General features: G+C 41.3%; 1 protein-coding gene across 4 annotated transcripts in view; it reads left to right on the top strand.

Moving 5' to 3' along the window:
- Window positions 1-25,109, top strand: part of Drc1 (dynein regulatory complex subunit 1) — a 66,295-nt gene that overhangs the window by 38,881 nt on the left and 2,305 nt on the right. For all 4 annotated transcript variants that reach the window (XR_002392816.2, XR_002392820.2, XR_002392819.2 and 1 more), the window contains 7 exons: window positions 8,759-8,898; window positions 17,718-17,852; window positions 18,193-18,425; window positions 20,996-21,093; window positions 22,296-22,385; window positions 22,902-22,988; window positions 24,649-24,926. Coding sequence is in view for 1 of the 4 variants with exons in the window: in XM_004839139.3 (XP_004839196.2) it covers window positions 8,759-8,898; window positions 17,718-17,852; window positions 18,193-18,425; window positions 20,996-21,093; window positions 22,296-22,385; window positions 22,902-22,988; window positions 24,649-24,926 (1,061 nt within the window). In the remaining 3 variants the exon portion in view is untranslated. The remainder of the gene's footprint in view (window positions 1-8,758; window positions 8,899-17,717; window positions 17,853-18,192; window positions 18,426-20,995; window positions 21,094-22,295; window positions 22,386-22,901; window positions 22,989-24,648; window positions 24,927-25,109) is intronic.

Here is a 25,109-nt window from a genome sequence, read left to right as displayed (position 1 = left end):
ACGCTCAGTTCTCACTCTGCCTGTGGCTTTATATCAGGAAGTGCTATTTGTAAAGTCCCATTGGACTACAAATGTATTTACCAGTCTTGAGAATGTTCCTGGGCCCCTGTCATATTAGCATTGTGGAATGAGAGTCACTGACAGAGAACTTACTGTCTTAGAGGGCAGCATTATTCTGTGGGCCGTATAGATTGCAGTTTTCCTGAAAATGACTATTGTCAAGCTCTCTGAATTTGTCTTGGTTTTATGATAATTTATGTGACAGAATCACAGTGTTGGCCTCAAACAGGGAGATGTATGGGACCTTTCAGATGTTCAGCTACTCAAGTAAAGACAAAAACTCTGGGACATGGTGGCCGGAGATTTAGCTCAGTGGTTTCATCACCTGCTGCATAAGCGTCAATCCCCGGTACCAAAACAAACAAACAAACAAACAAACAAAATTCTGGGACATGGGGAGCTGGGAGGAAGGAGGGGAGGTGAGATTAGACAGGAAGGGGGCATGGGGCTGGAGCTGGGGACACAGCTGTCCTGGCTGGCCTTGTCCCAAGGGGCTGAAGGTGGAGAGTGCACTGGGGGAGGCAGGCAGGAGGAGACGCTGTCCAGAGAAAGGGGGTGGAGCTCATCTGCATCACAGTGCTTCCCCACTTCAGGGGGAAGCGAGGGGCACACACTTACCTTTCAGGGGAACAGAACTGTCAATCAGGGACTGTTCCTGTACTGTTCTGGTGAACTGCACTTTACTACAGAACCCTTTAGGCATTCTCTCCCTGGACAATCAAGTCAGAAGTGGGCTTTTGTTAAGAAGATACGTCTTGTAGGTCCATGTCACGAATTTGTTCTTTCCAACTAATTCATAGCACTCTATTGGTTCTAAAGTACTTAACTGAAGTTCTTACAAAACAACCACAAAACCAGGAAGATCCATTACATATATAGATTTGGTTGGATGAGTAAAGTGGGAGAAAATAATGTACATTTTCAAGTACTTACTGCTAGTAAAGGTCATGTTCTTAAAGATTGGAGCAAAAAGGCACCTGTAAACATTATGCACTAGAAAGAGATTTTGCCACTCCCCGCCCAGCCCAAAATAAAACTGCTAGAAACACTTACTTTAGTTCTTGATACAGGAAAAATAATGGCTTCCTTCTTTCTCATTTAAAATATAAAACGGCCCAGTTCACATTTAGGAGCTTTAATATAGAATTAACCACAGAAATATTATTTATTGAGCAAATATTGGTAATTTTCATTATGCAAAGCTCAGAGATTAAACAAGATAGACTCCCTGCCCTCAAGGACCTTATCATCCATGGAATAAGGAAGCCAGCTAGGCAAACTGTGCAGAAAAGCAAGGAAGAAAGAGGCAGAAACCGTCAAAAGGGGGAATGGAGGGTGTGGGCCATAGGTGAAGCTGCCGGTCTACTGGTTCCAGAGTGGAGCCTGGGGTCGAGCAGCTTCTCTGGAGTCAGCAGCAAGGGCAGCTGCTTTGTTAAGCCACCTGGTGAGCAGGAGATGGCCCCAGAAGCAGCCGCAGGAAAGCCCCACTGCTCAGGCAAAAGAGGACTCACGGGTGACACCTGTGTCACCTTCACATTGAAGCGCTTTGGTGGCAGGTTAGTTTGTGAGCTCCATAAATTATTCACAAAAACCAAACGTCATGTTTGCCCACTGGTTTTGGGGAGCATATAGTTCAACTTGGCAAACTCTTTAGATAATTGAATAAGTACAGATACTTAACACAGTCATTAAAAAATTTAAAATATAAAACTATAGTCAATATAAAGCAATCAGGATGACTATGTGTTGAGATTAAAACCTGAGATAATTAGCAATAGAGTCCCTAGTCCTGACATTGTTGTGAAAACAAATGATGAGCAGTGTAAGTGACGTCACTTTGTCCTGAGACCTGGGCCATTGTTAGCTTTGTAAACTGGTCCATCATGGAGCCAGGAGGAGGCTAATTTGCTTCTGGGACCTTGTGGCCAGGGCGAGCGAGCACCTGGTGTTTGCTGCATTGCTAGTTCCTCCAGGCACTGGTCCTCCAGGAATGTTCTAGTGAAGAACAGCAGCAAATGTTTGCCACAGGAGGAAATAAATATGCAAACATGGGCAAGCAAAGAAATGGAAATTAAAACAATCAGGTGAATTTTTTTTTTGGGGGGGGACAATGAAACCATCACAGATTTAAATTCCTTCAGTTTGCAAAGAAAAAGACAGGACGAATTCCTTTAGTTCTGAGTTTTAAAAAAAATTAATTGTATTGCTACATCTTAGATATACATAATGATCACATTAATGATAGGGAATTTGTATCTGTTCATAATATATCTTCATTGTTCTTTTTTCCCATTTCTCTCCCCTCACTTCAACTCCTCTTCCCCTCCTTATTTACAAAAGCTTTGTTTCCATTTTTAAACTTCTATTCTTTTTTTTTTGGTCCCTTCCTTCCTTCCTTTCCCTCTATGTTCCCTTCTGTGTTCCCCTTCCCATTTTAACATTTTCTTCTACTGGGGTATAGATACCCCAATATCTATTATACATTTTGGACCTTATTTGCTTTTTAAGTTTCTCACACCAGAGAAACAATGTGATATTTAAACATGTGTGCCAAATTTATTACACTTAAGAGTATGGTTTCAAGGAGTATCCATTTAGCTAGAAATGTCTCAAGCTTATCCTTTATGGCAGAGTGGTACTCCATTGTATGAAAAACACCACATCTTTATCCACTCATCTGTTGATTAACATTGGGCTATTTCCAAGATTTAGCTATTACAAATTGTGCTGCTATAAACATGGTGTGCATATATTGCTGTGGTATGATGCTTTTAATTCTTTTGGGAGCACACCAATAAGGGGAATAGCTCGGTCAATTGAAACCTCTAGTTTTAGTTTTTTGAGGAATCTCCATACTGATTTCCACAGAGGTTGTACCATTCTACACTCTCACCAACAATGGAGAAGGGTTCCTTTTTCTCCAGTCTGGCCAGCATTAGTTATTGATTGATTTCTTGATAAGAGCCATTCTTTCTGGAGTCAGATGAAATCTCAATATTGTTTTAATTTGTATCTCTCAAATGACCAGTGATGTTGAACATTTTTTCATATATTTATCTACCATTTGTAATTCTTCATCTGAGAAGTGTATTCATTTCAGATGCCCATGATTGGATTGGGTCTTTAAATTTGGGAAGTCTGAGTTTTTTAGTTCTTTCTATATTGTAGATAGTAGTCCTTTGTCTGAGCTATAGCTGGCAAAAATTTTTTCCCACTCTGTAGGTTGTCTCTTCACTCTGTTGGTGGTTCCTTTTGCTGTGCAAAATCTTTTTAATAAGATCCAGTTGTTGATTCTTTGTAATATTTTCTGTGTGATTGGGGTTTTGTTCATAAAGTCTTTACCCACACCTATGTCTTCAAGAGTTCTGCCTATTCTATCTGCAAGCAGATTTAGTGTTTCTGTTTTAATATTTAGATTTTTGATCCATTTCAATTTTAGTTTAGTGCATGGTAAAAGATATAGATCTAATTTTAATCTTTTGCACATGGAAAGCCAGTTTTTCCAGCACTACCTATTAAAGAGACTGTCTTTCTTCCAGAGAAGGTGTTTGGTGTTTTTGTCAAAGATAAGGTGGCTGAGTGTATTTGGAGTTGTTTCTACATCAGCTATTCTGTTCCATTGATCCTCAGGTCTGTTTTTTGGGTCAGTACCATGCTGTTTTTATCATGGTGGCTTTGTAGTATAATTTGAAGTTAGGGATTATGATGCCCCCTGCCCTGCTTTTGTTGCCCAGACTGTTTTTGCTATTGTACGTCTCTGTTGGTTCCAAGTGAATTTTAGGATTGTTTTCTCTAATTCTGTGAGGTATGCTTATTGGTATTTTGATTGAGATTGCATTAGATCTGTATAACAATTTTTGAAGTATGTTCATTTTCACTATATTGGTTCTCTTATCCAAGAACAGGAGATATCTTTCCATTTTCTTGTATCCTCTTCGATTGACTTTTTCAGAGTTCTGCAGTTTTCAGTGTACAGGTCTTTTACTTCCTTGGTTAGATTGATTCCTAAGTATTTCATTTCTCTTGATGCTATTATGAAAGGTGTTGTTTCCCTAACCTCTCTCAGGGAGTTTGTTATTTGTGTATAGGAATGCTACTGATTTTTGAGTGATGACTTTGTATCCTGCTATGCTACCAAATTTGGTTATTAATTCTATAAGTCTTTTGGTGGAATTTTTGGCATCTTCTTTGCAGAATACTGTGTCATCTGCAAATAATGATAATTTAACTTTTTCCTTTCCTATCCTTATTCTTTCTATTTCTTTCTCTTGTCTAATTTCTCTCACTAATGTTTCCAGAACTATATTGAACAGAAGTGGTGATAGTGGTCTTGTTCCTAATTTTGGAGTGAAAAATTTCAATTTTTGACCATTTAATATGTGGGCTGTTGGTTTGTCATAGATGGCTTTTATCATATTGAAATAAAGACCATGTATTCTAATTTTCTGTAGGGTTTTTAATCATGAATAGGTGTTGGGCTTTGTCATATGCTTTTTCTGCATCTATTGAAATGATAGTGTACTTTTTTTGGTACTGGAGATCAACTCGGGTCCTTGTGTTTGAAAGGCAGGCAACGGAAGCACTGAGCTAAATCCCCGGCCCCTGATAGTGTGCTTTTTGTCCTTCATTCTGTTAATGTGGTGTATTACATTTATTGATTTACATATGTTGCACCATCCCTGCATCCCTGGAATGAGTCCTACATGGTCATGGTGTATAATCTTCTTGATGATTGGCTGCATTTTATTTACCAGTATCTTACTGAGGATTTTTGTGTCTATGTTCATTAAGGTAATTGGCTTATAGTTCTCTTTTTTGGTTGGATGTTTCTCTGGTTGTTTTTTTTTTTTTTTTTTTTTTTGGCACCAGAGATTGAACTCAGGTCCTTGTGTTTGCAAGGCAGGCAATGGAACCATTGAGCTAAATCCCTGGCCCCAAAGTCAGTTTTTCTCTTTTTTTTTGGTACCAGGGATCGAATTTGGGTCCTTGTGCTTGTGCAGCAGGTGGCAAAACCACTGAGCTAAATCCCTGGTCCTGTTTTCTAGTCTTGACTTTCAGTCTGTGAATTTCTTTTTGAGTTAAATGTGTTTCTTGTGCACAGCATATTATTAGATTTTGTTTCTTGATGCACTCTGCCAACCCATTTGTTTTGATTGATGAATCGAGGCCATTTACAATGATGGTTATAACTGACATATATTGACTTATCCTTGTCAAATAATTTTCCTGTTGGTTCTCTTTCTTTCTCCTCTGTTTAGTTGTTTGCCTAGCCTGGTGGATTTATTCTGTTGGGGTTCACGAAGCTGTAGTCTTCATTATCTCTTTCTAGAATGTCCTTCAGAACATTTGGAGTGCTGGTTTGGTGGTCATAAATTTCTTCAGATATTTTTGTCATGGAATTATCCTATTTCTCCATCAATTTTGAAAGATAGTTTTGCAGGGTACATCAATCTGAGTTGGAGGCTGTTTTTTCTTTTTAGAGTTTGAAATACTTCTCTCTAAGCTCTCCTTGACTTGAGGGTTTGTGTTGAGAAGTCTGCTGTGATTCTTATGGGCTTTTCTTTATAGATGATTTGTTTCTTTTCTCTAACAGCTTTAAATATTCTGTTCTTGTGTTGAATTTTTGGAATTTTGACTATTATATGTGTTGGTGTAGATTTTTTGATCATGGCTAATTGGAGTTCTATATGTCTCTTTTATCTATATGTCATATTCTTTTTCCATATTTGGGAAGTTTTCTGCCATTACTTCTGTGAACAGGTTTTTTATGTCTTTTGTAGTATTTCCCAGTTTTTCATTTACTCCCATTAATCTTATGTTATTCTTCTTTACACCATCTAGTAGCTGTTGTGTTGCTTTTTCATCATCCTTTGCTATTTTTTTTTGCAAAACATTTTAGATACACAATGATATTCATCATAGAGAATTTGTACCTGTGCATGATACATCTTACTTCTTTTTTAAATTACCCCCTCAACTTCCTCTTCTCCTCATTTATAAAAGCTTTGTTTCCATTTTTCCTTCTATTCTTTTTTCTTGTCCCTCCTTTCTTTTCCTTGCTATTTTAAAGAAATCTTTCTTTTCATTTTCACTAACTGCAAACTTGTTTTCTAGATCTGATATTCTGTCCTCCGATTGGTTCATTCTGCTGCATATACTTTCAATAAGTTTTTTATTCTCCTGGATTTCTGAGTCTGTTTCATGAATTCCATTTCTTTCCTTTGTTGGGCATTCATGGTTTCCATCATTTTCCTAAGCTTCTCTACATTTTAAAAATTGGTATTTACTCCAGATTCACTAACCATATCCTTCATTGGATTGGAATCACTCATTAGTTACTGCACCCCACAGCATCCACTGCTCTCTTTTCCACTGGTGTGTTTCTCCATGGAGGCCTCTAGAATCACCAGTAGTTACTGTGCTTCTGCAGGATTGAGCCACTTCTCTCACATCATGAGCCGAGATTCAGAGAGAAAGTGCCATTTGCCACCTTCCTCTTCTGCACTGAGGTCCCTCTTTTCACTCTTCCTGTGGGCTCCAATTCTCATTTCAGATAAGAGACAGAGCCCAGATCTTTTCACCTGAACTGAGGCTGTGCTATCAGCAGCTTCCACAGGCTCTGTGATCTCTTGTAAATGTCAGAAATGTCAAGCCTGAATGTTAGACATGCTTGGCAAGGGCTGGGTGCAGTTTCTGGCAGCACCCTGACCCACTCAAGCACCTGCTCAAGGTTGGCCCTGACCAGTGCTTGGTGCCAGTATGTGTGGTGAGCTGGGATTGCACTGTTGCCCAGTGAGAGCATAAACCTTCAATTGTTCTTGTCATTTCACTTCTAAGAAATGACTTAAGGAAATAAAAATACCCAATGAGTTTTATATACAATTGATGCCAGCCTTATTTTATAGCTGTGAAAAGTATTAACACGACATAAATATATAACTATAGGTAAATGTAAAATATTTTGATACATGGTGAGCACAAATATTTCATATGTGATAAGAGTATTATGCACCATTAAATTAATGTTAATAAAACTTCATTAATACAGGTGTGTGTGTGGGCCGTACTGGGGATTGAACCAAGGACCTTTGTATTGCACTCCATCCCTTTTTATTTTTTATTTTGAGATGGGGTCTCACTAAGTTGCTAACAGACTGGGCTTGAACTTTTAATCTTCCTGCCTCTGCCTCCAAGAGTGTTGGGATTACAGACATGCAATATGCACAGCTCAGAAAATTCCTATGTGATAATAGTAAGGGAGAAGTATAGGATATAAAATTATAGGCCTAGTTTGATGCAAAGAACACTGGAAGGAAACATGCAGTTATATTAACAGAAATTGCCTTTGGGTATTGAAATTACAGGCAGTTTTTCCTCTCCTTTCTCCCCTGTGACCTCTGCTTTTCCATTTGCTGTAATTTCCAAATTTTCAAAATAAAATTTGCTATTTCAATCAGGAAAAGTTTTTACAACGGAAAGCATATAAGGATATTTTAAATTCTGAGACAGGATCTTGTTAAGTCACTGAGTTGCCCAGGCTGGGCTTGAACTTGCCACCATCCTGTCTCAGCCTGCAAGCACTGGGATTAAGGTGTGCACCACCACACCCAGGTTGTGTGTCATTGCCTTTATTCTGCTCTGCGTCACCTCCTAGAAGCTACCCTTGTTGAGGGGGTTTGTGATCACTGCTTGGAATCACTTCCACTGTTTCTTCCTTGGCAGGAATCTGTAGGCTGGGGGAAGGAGACTGGAAGTGAGGCTTGCTGTTTTGTTGAGATGTGATTGCACTTAATTGCCTTCGCCATTCCTACGTTCCACTCAGGAAAGGCCCCCAGCCTTGCTTCTCATCTTTTTTTTCACAAATTGTCAAGAGTGATCTTTCTGCAGGGCCTGGGCTGATCATTTCCCTCTCCCGCTTGCCATCTTTAGTGGCATCATGGACTTCTGGATAATGTTTTATATTCACAGTTTTAAGGGCCTGGCTCAGTCAGCCTCAGTTCTGACCATTCCTTGCATCGTGTCTCACATTTTAAGCTGCACATGGTGTCCCCAAGACACTCTGTCTCCCCTTTTCCTCTGTGTCTCTAGATATGCCATTTCCTCTCTCCAGAGCGCTCTCCTCTCAGTGTCACCTGAGGAACTCCTGCCCATTCTCCATGTCTCAGGCAGACATGCCTCCCCAGGATACTTCCCTGTTCCTCAAGGCCAAGTAAAGTGCCCTTCTCATTGGTTCCATGACACCCTGTGCCTACCTGTGTGTTACTTCTTGTTCTTGGTGCTTGCTTATCTGTCCCTGACCTACACATGGTTTGCTTAACACTAATACTGCCATTCTGGAAGATCAAAGTGGAGAAATTTCAAGTTTTTGAAGCAATACTATTTTTCATGATGTTATCTCTATAAGGGCTGGTATGAAGTGCCAGAGTTAGTTGGACTTGCAGGCTTTAACAGTGCTCTTTCTCAGGCTTTGGCTATGCAGGTTTCAGCTTGTGGAGGATTGGCTTTTTTTTTTTTTTTTTTTTTTTTAAGTCTAATTGGCCTTTAATCTGCCTCTACTGGTAAAATGTCTGAGAATCCAGGCTGAAGCACTCGTCCCTAAGAATCTTCTGGCAGGACTGGAACACACTGTCAAGGTCTTCAGGCAACAATTACACCAGAGCCAATTAGTTGTGTATTTGTTTTGTTTTTTAAACTTTAGATTCTTGAGCAGCAGCTTCAGCAGATGAAAGCAACGTACCAACTAAACCAAGAGAAGTTAGAGTACAACTTGCAGGTGCTGAAGAAGAGAGATGAGGAAAACACAGTGATTAAATCCCAGCAGAAGAGGAAGATCAATCGGTAAGCAAGCACGTAGAGCATCTTTCTTCTGGACCCTTTTATGCTCAGAACAGGGATGTATATGTACTTTTCTCTCCCGGAGGAGAAACCCATTAACATATACAACTCTAATAAAAGTTTTTTGGAAAATACAGCATATTCAAGTGGTTCTACTCTTTCCTCCCCTGAAAAGAATATTCAGCAAAAAGTCCTTCTCCCATCTTCTATCTTGTTCCCCTTTCCTACCTCTAGAACACTTATTTGTTTTTTCCAGAATTTTTTTTGGAACCGGGAATTGAACTCAGGACCTTGCATTTTCCAGGCAGGCTCTGGCACCACTGAGCTAAACTGCTGGCCCAGAATTTCTTTATGCATATAGGAAGTCAAGTAAATATTTTAATTCTGCCTCTGCCTTCACACAAGTATGGCTTCTGTAAGAACTGTTCTATATCTTGTAGATCTTTCCATTGTAGTTCACAGAGAGCTTTCACATTATTTCTTAAGCTGCTTAGTACTCCACAGCATAGGTGGACTATGACTTATTTAAACAGTCTCTACTGATGAACATGTAGATGCTTTCTAATCTTTTGGTATTGCAAATAATACCAACACAACTACTCATCTCAATGTGCCAATCTGCTTTTGTGGCTCACTGAAAGGTACCTATTTCTCAGAATTTCTCACTCATTCTTCCTCTTTCCTCCCTTCTCACCTCCTGCCTTTCTTCCTTTAAGAATTACCTAAGTTCCAGAGCATTGTGTTGGGCTCTGAAGATTAGAGTAGAATAAAGTATCTTGTTTAAAGAAGACAGAATTGAGGATTTTCTCTCAAAGCCAAAATAGTATAGTATTACTTAAGCATTCTTCCACTAGTAGGTTGACAAATATTGGGTATATAGAGAAATACCAGTTGACCTTTACATAGTTACTTATAAGAGAAAATGATACTGAAAAAAATGAGCTGGCATCTTAAGCCTTATTACCTGAGAAATGAGCAAAGGCACTGCTTATGGAAAAATTCCCCCATATGGCCCACACTAGATACTAGATGGGGGAGAAGGGAGAGAGATAGAAGGGGGTGGGGTGAGAGAGAGAGAGAGAGAGGGATCAGTGAGAAGGAGATATGGGAGGAAGCTTCCCAAAGAAGTGCAGTAGTGGCCGAGGATTTAGCTCAGTGGTTTCGCCGCCTGCTGCGCAAGCGCAAGGACCTGAGTTCGATCCCTGGTACCAAAAAAAAAAAAAAAAAAAAAAAAAAAAGAAGTGCAATAGTGAAGGGTGTAATGACATGGATTGGCAAAAAGAGACTCTGGGTGGGCTGTGCTACGTGGTGGCGGAGAAGGACAGCGCTGAAGGCAGAAGGCAAGAACCAGAATGTTGTGGGTCACGTGATGGCCAAGGCGCAGCTGGCAAGATGGGAGGCAGGATGAGGCATTGAGGCAGTGCTGGGGCTTGGTGCACAGGGCAGAGAGGAGAGGGGAATGGCATCATCACACTGCCCACTCTACCAGCTCTTCACTCTGACTTCAGCCTTGGACAAGTTTCCCTCGGCCCACAGAACCCTTCCACTGCCCTGTTGCTTCTCTCTAGGTGCTTTTTCTTCTGCTTTCACTGTCATATTCTTTTCAGTACCATTCTCCCTGCAATAGTTCATAATTTGACCTCTGTCTTGGTCTATCTGAGATAGAAAACTTATATATTAGTCAGCTTTTCTTTTGCTAGCACACAATATCCAATACGTACAACTCAGAAGAAGGGTTTAATTGATCTCACAGATTGGAGATTCAGTCCATGGTCAGCTGGCTCCAAGGCAGAAATGGCATGGTGGAAGGTCATGGCAGGGGAAAGCTGCTCATGTCATGACCACCAAGAAACAGAGAGAGAAGGGAGGCGCCTGGGACAAGAATACACCTTTCTATGTCATTCCCCTCATGGCCCATCTCCAACCAGGCCCTGTCTTCTTTTCTTTCTTTCTTTTCTTTTTTATTTTTTTGAGACAGGGTCTCACTGTGTAGCTCAGGCTGGCTTTGAACTCACAGCAATCCCCCTGCCTCAGCGGCCCAAGTGCTGGGATTACAGGCAAGCACCACCATGCCTAGCCCCATCTTCTAACAGCACATTCAGCCATTAATTCATCAATGGATTCATCCACTGATGAGTATAGTGTCCAATTGCCTTCCAAAATCTCCACCTCTGAATAAAATAAAGCTTTTGGGGGACATTTTAGATCTAAACCATAACATTCTTCCCCTGGTCCCCAGAAGGCTCATGACCATCTCATCATGAAAAATGTAAGAGTTGTCAAAGTCTTAACTGTTTCAGGTTTGCTGAAAAGTCCAAGTCCAAAGTTTCCTTTGAGACTCAAGGCAAACTCTTAGGTGTGAGCCCCTGTAAAAATCAAAGGGAGTTAAATACTTCCAACATGCATTGGCATAGCACAGTGGTGGCAAACCTGTGGCACATGTGCTGCAGTGGGGATGCAGAGCCGGTCTATGTCAGCATGAGAACCAAGTCACTACAGCAGCTGAGCATGGGTAGCAGTTGTTTCTTTCTAAACTAAAACTTCCGTATTGCAGTGCTCACTTTGTGATAAATAAGTGGGTTTGGGGTTGCAGTTTGGGCACTCAGTCTCTAAAAGGTCTGCCATCACTGGCATAGAGTAAACATTCTCATTCCAAAAGGGAGGAATAGGGGGATAAAAAGGAAAGGGACCAAAGCAAGATCGAAACCCAGAAGGACAAACATTAAACCCGGTGCTCCACGTCCCAGCCCCAGGGTAAGTTGTGGTGAGATGTGAGTCCCAAAAGGCTAGGACAATGTTGCCTGGAAAGGTCCTCACCTCTTAGCACTATCACAATGGTGACACCTGGACTTTGGAGGGGACACATTCACACCATGGCAACCTATGACCCCAGAATTGGGCAAAAACTCCAACAATAGACCAGTGGTGCCCTTCTGGCCAAACACATGGCTTTTCTTCAGGCTTCATCCTGTTTTAGTTGGATACTAAACTTAGCTTCTTTGTTTTCATGAACTTGAAATACTTGTTTTTCCTTCTTACTTTAGTTGCTATCTGTCTCCTTTGATGGTTCTGCTTTTTCTTGCCTGATATTTCTGGAATATCTACATAAGAATTCTAGACACCACAGGCCTTCCCTTCCCTCTTTGCTTTTTATTTTTAGTCTATCTGCCACGAACGTCAGTCTTTTGGTTGGTGACTACCAACTTCATATCGCTAATCTTGACCTTACCTTTTTGCTTTATGTGGAACTGGCAACACGACAGTTCAGTTTAGAAAATCACTGTCATTGTGCAACTATGTAACCACTCCCAGGTTCCCAGCTCTCTGGCCTCACTTCCTTTGTCTCTGGCTGCTAGCCAGGTGCCAAGAACCTGGACTTTTGTTAAAACTCCTCTTTTTTTTTTTCCCCCATTAACTTTATTGGTACATTTTAGGTATAAAATACAGTTACAGGGCCAGGGATTTAGCTCAGTGGTTCCGCTGCCTGCTTTGCAAGTGCAAGGTCCTGAGTTCGGTCCCTGGTACCAAAAAAAAAAAAAAATACAGTTACATTCATCATTGGGATCTTGTACCATTATGTGAGTCTCTTCGTTCTTTTTTTTTCCCCCTTCCCTTGCCCTCCCTTCACCCCCTCCACCCTTCCCTATTTGCAAAGACCTTGTTTCCATTTTTTCCTCTTCTCATATTTTTTCCTTTCCCTTTTTTCCCTTCCCCTACCCCTCACAATTCCCCTGCTCTTTTAGACCTTTTCTTCCTGTTACACAATATCAGTTATACATTTTTAAAATTACAATATTAAGATCTAGGAGACATTACCACAGATTTTACAGAATTTAAAAGGATATAGAAAGCATATTACAAAAATCTTTTTTGAAATAAATTTGACAACTTCTAAGAAGTACCTTGGAAGACAAATTAATGAAACTAACTCTGGAGGAAATATAAAATTTGAATAGCACCTATTAAAGAAAGTATATTCCTAGCTTGAAAATCTACCTATATGACAACAGCAGGCTCATAAACATTTTAACTGCTAAATTATATCAAACATTTAAAGCAGAAAAAAGAAGGAACACTTCTCCCCTCATTTTAGGAACTCAACATTGTGCTAATCCTAAAACTGGATAAAGATAATAGAAGAAAAAGGTATGAACATAGATAGAAATTTGTTTAACAAAACAAACCATTGGAAGTCAGATCTGGCAGGATGTAGAAAGTGGTTTTGTTATAGGGATGGCAGTGTTAGTTCAGCATTGGAAGATCCACCCCCAAAAGTCATCATTTTAACAGAGGAAAGGAAAAAGCCATATGATCCTGTCACTAGTTGGAGAAAAAGTATTGGACTAAATTCTACAACTGTTCATGGTAAAAGCTATCAGGAGACTAGAAGTAGAACAGAACCTTCTCAACAGATCAAAGACATGTACTGCATACTTCCAGCAAAAACGACTTACATGAATGGAGTAGATACAATGCTTTCTTCCTAAGGTGGGGAACAAGGGCAGATATGCCTACTCTTCATCTGTCCATTAGACTTTGAAACATAGGTCTAAACCAAAATAGTCTGGCAATAAAATGATACAACTAGGATAGGATTGGCACAGCAGAAGCAAAATCTTTATATGTAGATGAAATGATCATCTACAGAGAAAATACTAAGAAATCTCTAGGAGCCCCTAGAACTTGTACTTGAATATAGCAGGATTGGAAAACACAAGGTATATATACAAATTCAGGTCTGGGTATACTTGTTATAAATGAAGAATTGGATATTGAAATTTAAAAGTTATGTAGGAGTACAAAGGACCTAGAAAAGTTAAAAACAAAAACAAAAACAGTGTTGGAAGACATTTAGTACCTAATTTTAAGACTTCTTCTAAAGCTACAGTAATCAAGGCAGTGTTGGTGTAAGGAAAGACATACAGATCTTTGGAATAAAACAGAGAATCTAGAAATAGAACCACACATATATGGGCCACTGAGTTTTGAAAGATTATTTAACATTAGCATTTTATAGAATATAAACTCAATTCAAGAGCCGAGGAAGAGATAGTGTTTTCAGCAAAAGGCACTAGAACACCTGGTATCCGTACATAAATAATTAACCTCAACCCTTTTTTTCCATACATGAAAATAACTTGAAGGGATCCATGAACCTAAATAAGAGAGCCTAAAAGTATAAAACTTTAAGAAGAAATTATAAGGGAAAATATTTATGAATTCAGGGTAGGCAAGAACTACCTAGGACACAAAACACATGATGTATAAAAGAAAAAAATTGATAAATGAGATTCCATCAAAATTTAGAACTTTAAATGACATCAATAAAAGGAAAGGTGGTCCTTAAACAGACCATATTTACAATTCATATAACCTCTGAGCAGAATATATAAAGAATTCTTAGAGCTCATTAATAGACAACCCAATTAAAATGTAGATGTAAGAAGATGATAAATAGCCAGTATAGCACAAGGAATGGTGTGCAACTCTAGAATCAGAAAAATACTAATCAGTACAATAATAAGATTGAATTATACACTCATTAGGGAGATGAAGTTAAAAGTTTTAAAAGCCTTGTCATGACTTTTTCTTTTTGTTGGATTTTCCCCCTTTGCGTTTAATTTGTCACACCCAATGGATTCATTCTGCTGGGTTTCCTGGGGTTGTGATCCTCATTGTCTTTTCCTAGGGTATTGTCTAAAATTTTTTGGAGTGCCAGTTTGGTATTCATGAAGTTCCTGAGGTGCTCTTTATCATGAAAGTATCTTATTTCTCCATCCATTTTGAAAGATAGTTTTGCAGGGTAGATCAATCTGGGTTGGAGGCTGTTTTCCTTTAGGGCTTGAAATACATCTCTCCAAGCTCTTCTTGCCTTGAGGGTTTGCATTGAGAAGTGTGCTGTGATTCTGATGGGCTTTCCTTTGTATGTGATTTGTTTCTTTTCTCTCACTGCTTGTAGAATTTTGTTCTTCTGTTGGATTTCTGGAATCCTAACTATTATATGCTGATGTGTAGATTTTTTTTGATTAAGGCTAGCTAGAGTCCTATATGCCTCACTTAACTGTATGTCAAGTTCTTTTCCCCTCCTTGGGAAGTTTTCTGCCATCACTTCTGTGAACAGTTTTTTTATGTCACCTGCACTCTCTCCTCTTTCTTCATTGACTCCAATCAGTCTTATGTTATTCTTCTTTGCATCGTCTAGCAGCTGCTGGATTGATTTCTCATGTTCCCTTACAATTTTAAAGCAATTTTTCTTTTCCTCCTCACTAATTGCAATGTTACCTTCTATATGTGAAATTCTATCCTCACATTGGTTCATTCTGCTGTGCAAACTTTCGATGGAGTTTTTAATCTCTTGGAAATCTCTTTGTATCTGTTTTATGGATTCCATTTGTTTCCTATGTTGGGATTCCATCTTGTTCCTCAGATCCTCTATTTTTTTATCTGTGTCCTCTCTCAATTTATTAATCATGTCTTGCACCATGAGCAAAATCTTTGCTGTTATCTGAGTAATTATTTCTGATTTCATTTTTCCCAGATCCTCTTTTGTTGCCAGTTCAGAGAGTCCAGGTGGTTGAATATCAGAGTGTTCCATCTCGTTTCCCTTTGGGGTTGCTGTAGGTGATCTGGATCTCTGTTTTTGAGGCTTATGTGTTTTCTCATTTCCATGGAGGGGGTGCTTCTGGGACCCATGCAGCTCAGCTTCTCTGGTCTAGGAGCTTGGGATGGCAGCCGGGGAGCTTCCTTCCGGGTTCTGGGACTGGCTGAGCTTCTCTGCCTTAGGAGCTTAAAACTCCTCTTGTAGCCATTCTTTTGTGTCTAATCCCTCTTGTTCCCTTCAGTATGTACCTGCTCTTCACTTTTGTTGTGTTAGCTTTCATAATTAGATGACAAATAGAAACTCCTTGACTCTATGACATTGCAAAAAATACTTGGGATGACTATTTAAAATTTTTTTTTTATTAGTACATGTTTGCAGTACATAGTGATTGCATTTATTGTGGGGAATTGGTACATGTACATAAAACATCTCAATTCTTTTCCCCCTGGCTCTCTACCCCAACTTAAAAATTTTTTTTCCCAGTGTCAGATTCATTTACTTATTTTATAAGTCCTTATCAAGTTAATTATCATAAATACAGATTAATAGCCAGGCTAACAGGCCAAAAAATATGAAAAACATATAAGAAATTCATATGAAATCAAGGTATTCTTTTAGATACATTGCAAGCTGAATTACAATAACATTTTTTCCTCTCCCCATTTTTCTTATTGTCTTTTCTTTTGTACTTTATTTATATATTGGGCTTCTCATAGATGAGAAACCATGTGATATTCAAGCCTGTGTGTCTTATTTACTTCACTTAACATTATGGTCTCAATGTACGTAGGATGACTTCCTTCCTTTCTTCCTTCCTTTCTTTCTTTCTCTCTTTCTTTCTTTCTTTCTTCTTTCTTTCTTCATACCAGAGATCAAACTCAGGACCTTGCACTTGCCAGGCAGGTACAGCACCACTGAGCTAAATCCCCAGCTACTACTTTATTATTATTTTTTTTTACTACTTTAAAACATTTCATACCTGTACTTGGAAAGCCTTCTAAAATTTTCTGGAAATGCCTTCCAAAGTTCTACATTTTTACCTACGTTTTGAAAGCCTTTTAAAGTGCTACATTTAAGAAAATGGACATTTTTCTTTGTCAGAGATTAATTTAAAATTTTTCACATTTTCTTGAGGATGAAAATATGAATGATGAATATTTGCATTTAAGACACCTTTTGATTTTTTTCAGAAATCAAACAATGCTTAGGAGAGGTAAATTTTTTATTTTTTAGAATCAACTATTCCTTCCTTCCTTCCTTCCTTCCTTCCTTCCTTCCTTCCTCCTTCTCTCCCCCACTTTTCTCTCCCTCCTTCCTCTCTCTTTCCCTCCTCACCTTTCTTTGTGGCACTGGAAGTTGAACCTACAGAGGGCCTCCTGCATTCTAGGCGAGCGCTCCACCACTGAGTTACATCCCAGCCTCATTTGGGGTTAACAGTGCTGTTGGCCAGGTGGTAACTGTCCTTTGCTGTTCCAGAGCACTTGGCTGCTCTCCTCCCCACAAGCCTGGGTGGGGTCAGTGCCTCACCCCTGGCTCTCTGGCACGCTGCGTAAGCTCTCCCATGGCACTTTTCACTCTTCACTGTTATTAATGTTCATCTTTTTCTTTGACTGGACCAACAGTGCCTTGTTTGAAAAAATATCCTAGTATTCATCTTTGTAATCAAGCAAATCTTTTGCTCAATAGAAGCATTTCATGCTGGCTGAATAAATAAGTGAAAGAATGAATGAATGGGGGGAATGAATGAGTGACTTACTGGACCTGTTAAACAGTATTAGCTCATTAGAATGGGGGATTCATATATCATAGGCTTGCAGTGTATAGTTTGAATTTTTTTTTGTTTCAGAGTTGAAATGAGCATCTAGATCATGGCCATGAAATACTTGTGATAAATTATTTAAATATGCATGGTTGGGCCGAGGTAGACACCCTCACGGTGGGGTGTGGAAGGTTCAGTCACACCCCCGAGCAGGGCCCCCCCATGCTGTGCCTGGGTTTCTGGGCTATTTTAAATGGGAGATCCCATTGCCTCCTGTTGCCTTGCTCTTTCCTGGACCGCAGCAGGACCTGGGTTTGGGACTACGTGGGAGGGTTTTCTGCCCTTCTGCAGCTCCAACCCAACAACTCTGAGTTTTTTGTGGAACTGAGTCAGGTGGGTGAAAGGAATTCTGTTTATACCTTCTAGTTAGCTGCGAATTCACTATTTTCCCCCTCTAACCAGCCTGCATGATATCCTTAACAACCTGAGATCAAAATACACCAAGCAGATACAGCAGTTTCAGGAAGAGAATCAGTCTCTGACTGCAGATTACAAACGTCTCATGATGCAGTTCAAGGAGCTCCAGAAATCCATGAGGTATTTTAGGGACTTGGGTCCTAGGCTAGAGGTGGGTGACATGGGTGGGAGAGAGAGTTGAGAGTGGCCTAGTGGCCATGGGGTTTATTAGGCTCCATCCCACCAGCTTCTTTAGAGTTTGCCCAAGGCATGAAGAATCTTCTCTTTCCTTCTCTCTCTCTTCTCGGGTGTCTTCTTGCTTTTTCTGGCCTATTGTTGGGATGGCTTCTGTTTCCTCAAGGCAGGGATTTGGCCAGGTCCTGGATTTACCATGGTTCTTCCTCTTGCTCTGCTGCTCACTGAGTGGACCGTGGCTAGGCCTTGCGGTCAGCTGGCCACTCTCAGTGACTCTCCTTCACAGGCATTTTGCTCTCATTGACAACGAGAAGTTTCGGGAGATTTGGCTGATGAATGAAGAGGAGGCGAAGGGACTCATAGCCAAAGCCTTCGATGTGGACAGGATCATCCACACCCAGCATCTGGGGCTCCCCTGGACAGCACCCAACTTCTGGTTCCTGAACAATGTGGGGCCCATTTCCCAGCAGCCGCAGAAGTCTGCCACCCAGATAGTAGAGGAGGTGCTGAGGCAAACAGGTGACCAGAGCCAAGTCCCAGAGTGGAGGGGCCGCCTTCCACTTACAGCTAAGAAGAGTCTGGGAGAGTGTCGAGTGTGAGCAGCAGATATCACACCCCCCCCTTGTATTCTACACCTGTCGTGAGACTTAGAAGCCCAATCAGATGCAAGTTAATTTATTGTTGCTAAGTACACTCTTATGTATCCTTATCACAGCAGACTAATGTCAGTTCCTTTCTTTTTGGAATGGTAGCAAGTATTGATACTCATTTTTAAAGAACCATTAATGAAATTGGGGTTGCAAAGTTGTGATGCTTAAAATTCTATCACTATGTCTTCATTTGTTAACTAGAACATTTCTGAAAAGAGACTCTTCCCCTCATCAGCCATTTGCTACCCTGAGAGATGGTTTGTGTAGAAAGCGGGATAGATGTTTGTTTTCTTTACCACTTTTCAGAATAATGGATTGGATCTCTAGCACCTTCCAAAGGTATCAGTGAGTTGTTGTTTTAATTGTTATTATCATCATGACCATATGAATCGAAACAAACTTTAAGGTTTCGGTTTACCGCGGTCCTGTGCATACTGATAGTCCCATTGGTGACCAGTGGAGCCACTTCATGTTGGTGTCTGGGTCCCTTTGACACAGACCCAGTCATCTTTGGTAGCCTCCAGCTGTCCAGAACAAGCAGATGTTCCAGGACCACATTATACTTTCCCGCCTCAAGTCTGGAATCAGCCATTTCTCCAAGGATTTTGGTTCTTTTAAATAGGAAGTGGGATTTTGGATTCACACTCGGTGCCAGGAGCTCATTGCTTTGGACTGGCTGTTGTTTCTAGGTCTTTTCAGTGGACAGAGCAAGGGTAGAGGATTATTTTTTAATGATCAAATAAATAATGAATTCATCCTAATATTTCCTGATTAACAGGATCCAGGAGCTTTACTCAATCTTACTAAAGGATGCCTTCTTCCTCCCAACTTGAAAATGTCATACCAACGACTCCAAAATAATTGCTTTCCCCATAGCACCACAGAACAGTCTTAGAAGAAAATATCTACCAACAAGTGATTGCTAAACATAGTTTATATCTTTTTGAATTTTTTTGTTGTTGTTCTTTTCTTTTTGTTCTTAAAACATATCCCACTCCAGATTTGTAGATGGGTAACTGTACTTTATAGCCACTTGCAATAGTTTCTGCCTGGTTTATGTTACTACTTGTATATACATTTAGGTTTCTTGTTTCATTTTACTTTTGGTCACTGGGGATCACTTTTTACTTAGTTTTGTTTTTTACTTATGTGAAATGTTTATGTTTGCAGAGTAAAATATAAAAATCAAGGTATATGCAAAGAAGTTTATCTTTTATTTAATCTCTTAACTCTTTCATCCCTCTCCTATAGGTAACTATGAAATAATTATAGCTTATCCTTCCTTTGCTTTTAAAAATTATAAACAAATATATATATGTGTGTGTGTGTGCCTGTGTGTGTGTATGAGCCAATTTTTTAGGTAAGTGAAATGATACTTTTTTCTACTTTTCTTTATTCACTTACAATATTCCTAGAGATCATTTTATTGGAGTAAAAAGAAATACTTGTTATTCTTTTTTCATATAGAACTCTACCACATGTCTGTGCCATAATTTATTCAAATGGTCCTCTGTAGATCATTGTTGGGATTTTTAAAAAAATTTCGTTTTTGTGATTATAAACATTGTTCATTTGCCTTCTCATATTTGTGCTACTGAATTGTTGGGATTGATGGGTAGAAGCAGGATTGCTGGATCAAAGGGCAAATGTCTGTGTCATTTTGTTGGCTATTGTTGCACTGAGATGATACAATTTTGCATTCCCACCATCAATTTGTTTTTTTTGGTATGGGGGATTGAACTTGGGACTTTGTATTTTTGAGGCAGATGGTGGCACCACTGAGCTAAATCCCTGGCCCCACCATCAATTTGATATCTTGTACTTTTCATAGACACTTTTCTTTCCTTTTGAATAACCAGTAATGCATAATGATTTTTATTTTATCTCAGTACATAATGATTTTTATTCCTGTTCTCTGATGAGGAATATGCAAGATAAAACATTTTAAAATTTTTATATTTTAATTAAGAAAAAGTTTGGCTCTTGCTGTCAGATGTCAGTTTTTGCTGGTAACATCCCTTTATGTGGTAGTCACTTCTACCCTTTCTAGTGGGCTGCTTCTAGTCTCTGCAGGTTTAGAAACATGTAGCATGCTTGTTAGATTGTCTCCAAAGTAAGAGTGAAGAGACTCACACTGCCCCTCCCAGTTCCTGGTTCATGGGGATTTTGAGTGTGGTCTCCAGACAGATGCAGTTTGGGAAAGCGAGGTGTTAGGCTGACTGGGAACGACTGATTCCCAGGATCCTCTGATTCTGGCCCCTCAGCCCTTGTCCTCCACGTAATAAGCTTCCTTCAGCAGACAGAGTGTGATTGGTAAATGCTCTCTTGGCTTCTTAAAGCCCCTCTGAGGCCATCTGATGATTGCTCAAAATCACCAAGGCCAAGAATTTACCTTGTTTTTCTTTCTTTCCGTCTTCTCCCTCCATGACCTATCTGCAGAAGAGGCTTCCTCACATCCAGAGTCGTACCTGGACCTGCCCAAGCAAATTTCAGCAAAAACTACCAAAAAGATCCTGATGCTTCTGTGTGATGAGTCGGTGAGGCGCTTGGGATGTTTCTGAGGTTTCCGCTGGCCTGATGGGGCCCAAGTCAGGAGTGACACCCTGCACACCCCGGGAGGGGCCTGAGGGGGCAGCGGGGTGCCTGCACATGGGGGGCAGGCCACAGGGTGCCTGTGCCTCTGAGTGGCCCGGCTGGCAATGGCTCTTCCCCTAGTGGCACAGCCCCCAGAGGCCTGGTCCAGGCGAGCCAGTGGTTCCTGATGACCGGACCTAAAGTTCCCTCTGCTCTTGTCTCATCCTTACCTGACAGCTGCTGTGGCCTTTCTCTGGGGGCTCAATGTGAGGTTCTCCTCGATATGTTAGGTGTTTTAAATCTGCCTTGTGTGTTGGCAAAAAGGATTAGGCCAGGTGTGGTGGCACAGGCCTGTAATCCTGGCTAGTCAGGAGGCTGAGGCAGGAGGATTGCAAATTTGAGGCGAACTTGGGCAATTTAGCGAGACCCTACATGAAAATAAAAAATAAAAAGGCTAGGGGATTGCTTGACACTCCTTGGGTTCAATCCCCAGTACCACAAAGAGGAAAAAAAGCACAAAGGATTAAACTTAGAAAATTAAATGTTGTATTGGCACTGTTTTTGCTGGAGCTTGGGTGGTTACCAAACACAGTCAGTGTTTATTTAGGTGTCACAGTTCTGCAGGGGATGAGGAGCCTCCGAGCCCTTGCGACAGTCGTGGCAGTCTTCTTTGCTGCAAAGGCTGGCCCATGGAGGGTGGCAGGCCCTCCCTCTGTTTGCAAGCTTGATGGCAGTGGCCGCCTCCCCAGCTCAGGGCAGGCCTCGTCTTCGAGGGCCCTTCCCCATGTCAGCTGTGCACTGTGTCCTGACATGGTGCATGCCCCATGCCATGGTCTCCACTCAGGGCCTCCTGCTGGGTTCTGTAGCTATCTGGGGACGTGATGAAGTGGGCACCCACGGCTAGGTCTGGGTTGGACCGCTGTGGAGACTGCTGTTTGCCCCATGGCTGTGGGCAAGGTACAGACTGGCTTTGTTGCTGGCCTTGATCACTGGACGACTGGCTCTTAGGCATCCCCGGGGGGTCCTTCCTCTGGGGCCAAAGTTTCACCTAGGGGTTCTGCTCTGTGGCGTTGTCCCTGGAGAGTCACACAGGGGTGGCTGCAGACCCTCCGCCTTGTTCCTGGAGCCTGTCTCTAATTGAAGATGCCTTCTTCCTTCGCCTCAGGGTTTCCTCATAGAGAGCAAGTTGCTGAGCCTCCTCCTTCCACTGGAGAAGACCGAGTGCTATCTGCTGAGGTTGGACGCCATCTTCTCAGTGAGTCCCACTGGGCCGAGAGGACGTGGGGCTGGGGCGGGAGGATGAAGCCTGTCTCTGTCTTCCTGATCGCCTCAGCTCTGACAGTAGGTGGTGATCTGGAACTTTCCTGGGCTCACCATCGGGGCCTTCCTTAACTTGCTCTCAAAAAAGAAACTGTCCTTAGCATCACTTAGATGTTTCCCATCTGTGACCCTTCCTCTCTGGCTTCTCTCTCTCATGGCCAGGCCCTCAGGTTGTAAGTTCTCCTTGACACCCCTAACTCAGATATTGCATGTGTTTGAACCCTCCCTCCAGCACTCTCAAGCTCACAGATCTGTGTGGGGCTGCTCCGGACTCCGAGCTTCGCTTGTCTCTGTTCTGATGACCCCAGTTTCACTGTGGCTTCCAAGCGCTGAGCCAGTGCCTCTGAGCTGTGGCAGGCTCCAGGAAGGCCTAAGCTCTGGGGAGCTGAGACCCTCCAGCCCCCGAGTCTGGCCTCTCTGCCTGCCTGAACAGCCATCTTGCTTTTCCCAGGCCCTTGGAATCGAAAGTGAGGATGACTTGTACAAACTGGTGAACTTCTTCCTCAAATACCAAGCCCACCACGGATCCCCCAGCCAGGTGAAGTAAAGTGCAAAGCGTGTTTTCAGTTCTCCTGGAAGCCCCCAGAGGGCATTGCTGCTGTTGAGTAATCCTGGAGAAGGTGGGGGGAAGCTGTTATGTCAGGGCGAGCTGACAGATTTTCCTTTACTATTTCTATTTGGGAAGCGGAGAATGGTGGGGGTTGGGGGTGTGTGAGGCTCTGTTCTCCTAGTGAAGCCCAAGGGGTCTTTTCCTGGGCCCTCAGGTATTGTGAGACCTGGGCCCTCCATGTTCTGTGAACTTTGATTCTTAACACTTTCTGAAAAGTACAGCTCATTTGTATGACTGGACTTATCTTTCTTGTAACTGATTTCAGTAAGAAAATCAAATAGCAACTGTTCTGAAGAAGCCATCATATTAAAAATTATAACATCTTAATTTTAAAATTAAAAATTTGAATTAAAAAATGTTTTTACTGTTTCTAACCCCCAGAGGCGAGTGTCCTGATAGGGCCTCCAAAAGGGTTGGCTGAATGAACAAAACTGAGAATCCGTAAGGAAAAGGAAAGATACCTCTGAGTACATTAAAACAAATTCTTAGGGCAAAAGTCACTACCAGCAAAGTTAAAAGAGAAATAATAGCTGGGGAAAAATATTTTCAACTCATATCACAGTTAAGGGCCAGTTTCCCTAAAATACAGAAGAGCTCTCAAAAACCAATAAGAGAAAGACCAGCAGCTCAGTAGATCAGACAGTAGCCTGAAGGGAAAACCTCCTAGAAGAGATAGCATGGGTAACTTTAAAAGCATATGAAAAGGTAATTAGACTTCCTTGTAATGTGAGACATGCAAATTAAAACTGCCCGAATTCCAGTTTTACCCTCGAGTTGGTAGAAATCTAAACTTTTGATAACACATAGCATCGTCACCTCCAAGTAAGGACACTTCACCAGTATGAATTACAAAACAGTATATGCTTCATTGTTCTAGGATTTTATTCTATAGATGAATCTCAGTATAATTGAAATGATGTGTTTTTTGAAGCTTTTTAAACAGAAGATTGGAAACAACCTAATTGTCTACCATTAAGGAATTTATTTAATAATAAATGATGCTTTTAAACTTGGACACTGTGGAATAATATGTGGTTGTAAAAACAAAAAAGAAGGTTCTTTGTGTATTTATATGCAAAATCTGTAAGGGGGGGAAGTGCACGCCTGCATTGTAGAGTAGTACCATTTAGTTAACAATGGGAAGGAAAAGTCTTTCTGTATGTATTTCTATACATATTTGCTGATAACAGACACGATTTCTTTGGAAGAATATATAGGAAACTTGATCACATTAGTTTACCTGGGGGAGGTAAACGGAATACATTGGGAAACAGAAGACTTTTAAAATTTAAAAATCAAAACAAAGTTTAGTTGGTATTATGAGTGAAAAGGATATTTACAGCTGGTAAGCTTCGTGACAAGGTATCAGTCCGGTGAACACCTGCCACCCAGGTTTAGAACATTGTTGTTGTTCCCAACACCCACTCCTCCCCAGCCACTTCTTTTTTCTGTTTTGTCCTGGTGTAAATGTCTCCCTCTGCAAGTTCTCTGGAACTTTCTGTAAACTTTGTTTCCTTCTCTTCCTGTCTTTTCTTCACACACTCATGCTCGGTAACCCCTGCGAGGTTACCCTTGTACCTCTCTCCAGGTGAACCCCAGGGATGGAGCAGGAACGGAGCAGTCGAGCCTCGTGTCAGGGGTGGAGAGACTGAGCATGAGGACAGCAGTGGAGCAGAGCAGCCTCTCATCTGCCGTCCCAAGAGCCAGCCTGGCGCCTGGGTCGCAGCCAGCAGAGGAGACCTGGCTGGAGGAAGGAGATGGCGGGGAGCAGGAGGAGCAGGCAGCCCCAGCTTCTCCCAGGCTCATCCACCCCAATGACGTCCTCAAGGTTCTGGAGGCCTTCATCACGGGTCTGAGGAAACCCAGGTATGCCGTGGGGCTGGAGGGCTTGCCTGAGCCTGGGGCTGGGGGCAGAGGGCTGGAGCCACCCAGTGAGTGGAGAAGAGGGGGTTGGGCACAACTTTGGGAAACTGAGGGACATAGTCATGAAAGGAAGGAGGTGTAGGAGTGATTTGCACCTTTTTTGTTCATCATTCAATCAGCAAATGT

The sequence above is a fragment of the Heterocephalus glaber genome, unplaced genomic scaffold (assembly GCF_053883595.1).
Source record: "Heterocephalus glaber isolate CG9 unplaced genomic scaffold, H.glaber_assembly_v1.0 deba00001457, whole genome shotgun sequence".
Classification (NCBI taxonomy): domain Eukaryota; kingdom Metazoa; phylum Chordata; class Mammalia; order Rodentia; family Bathyergidae; genus Heterocephalus; species Heterocephalus glaber.
This window is presented reverse-complemented; position numbering and strand designations above follow the sequence as displayed.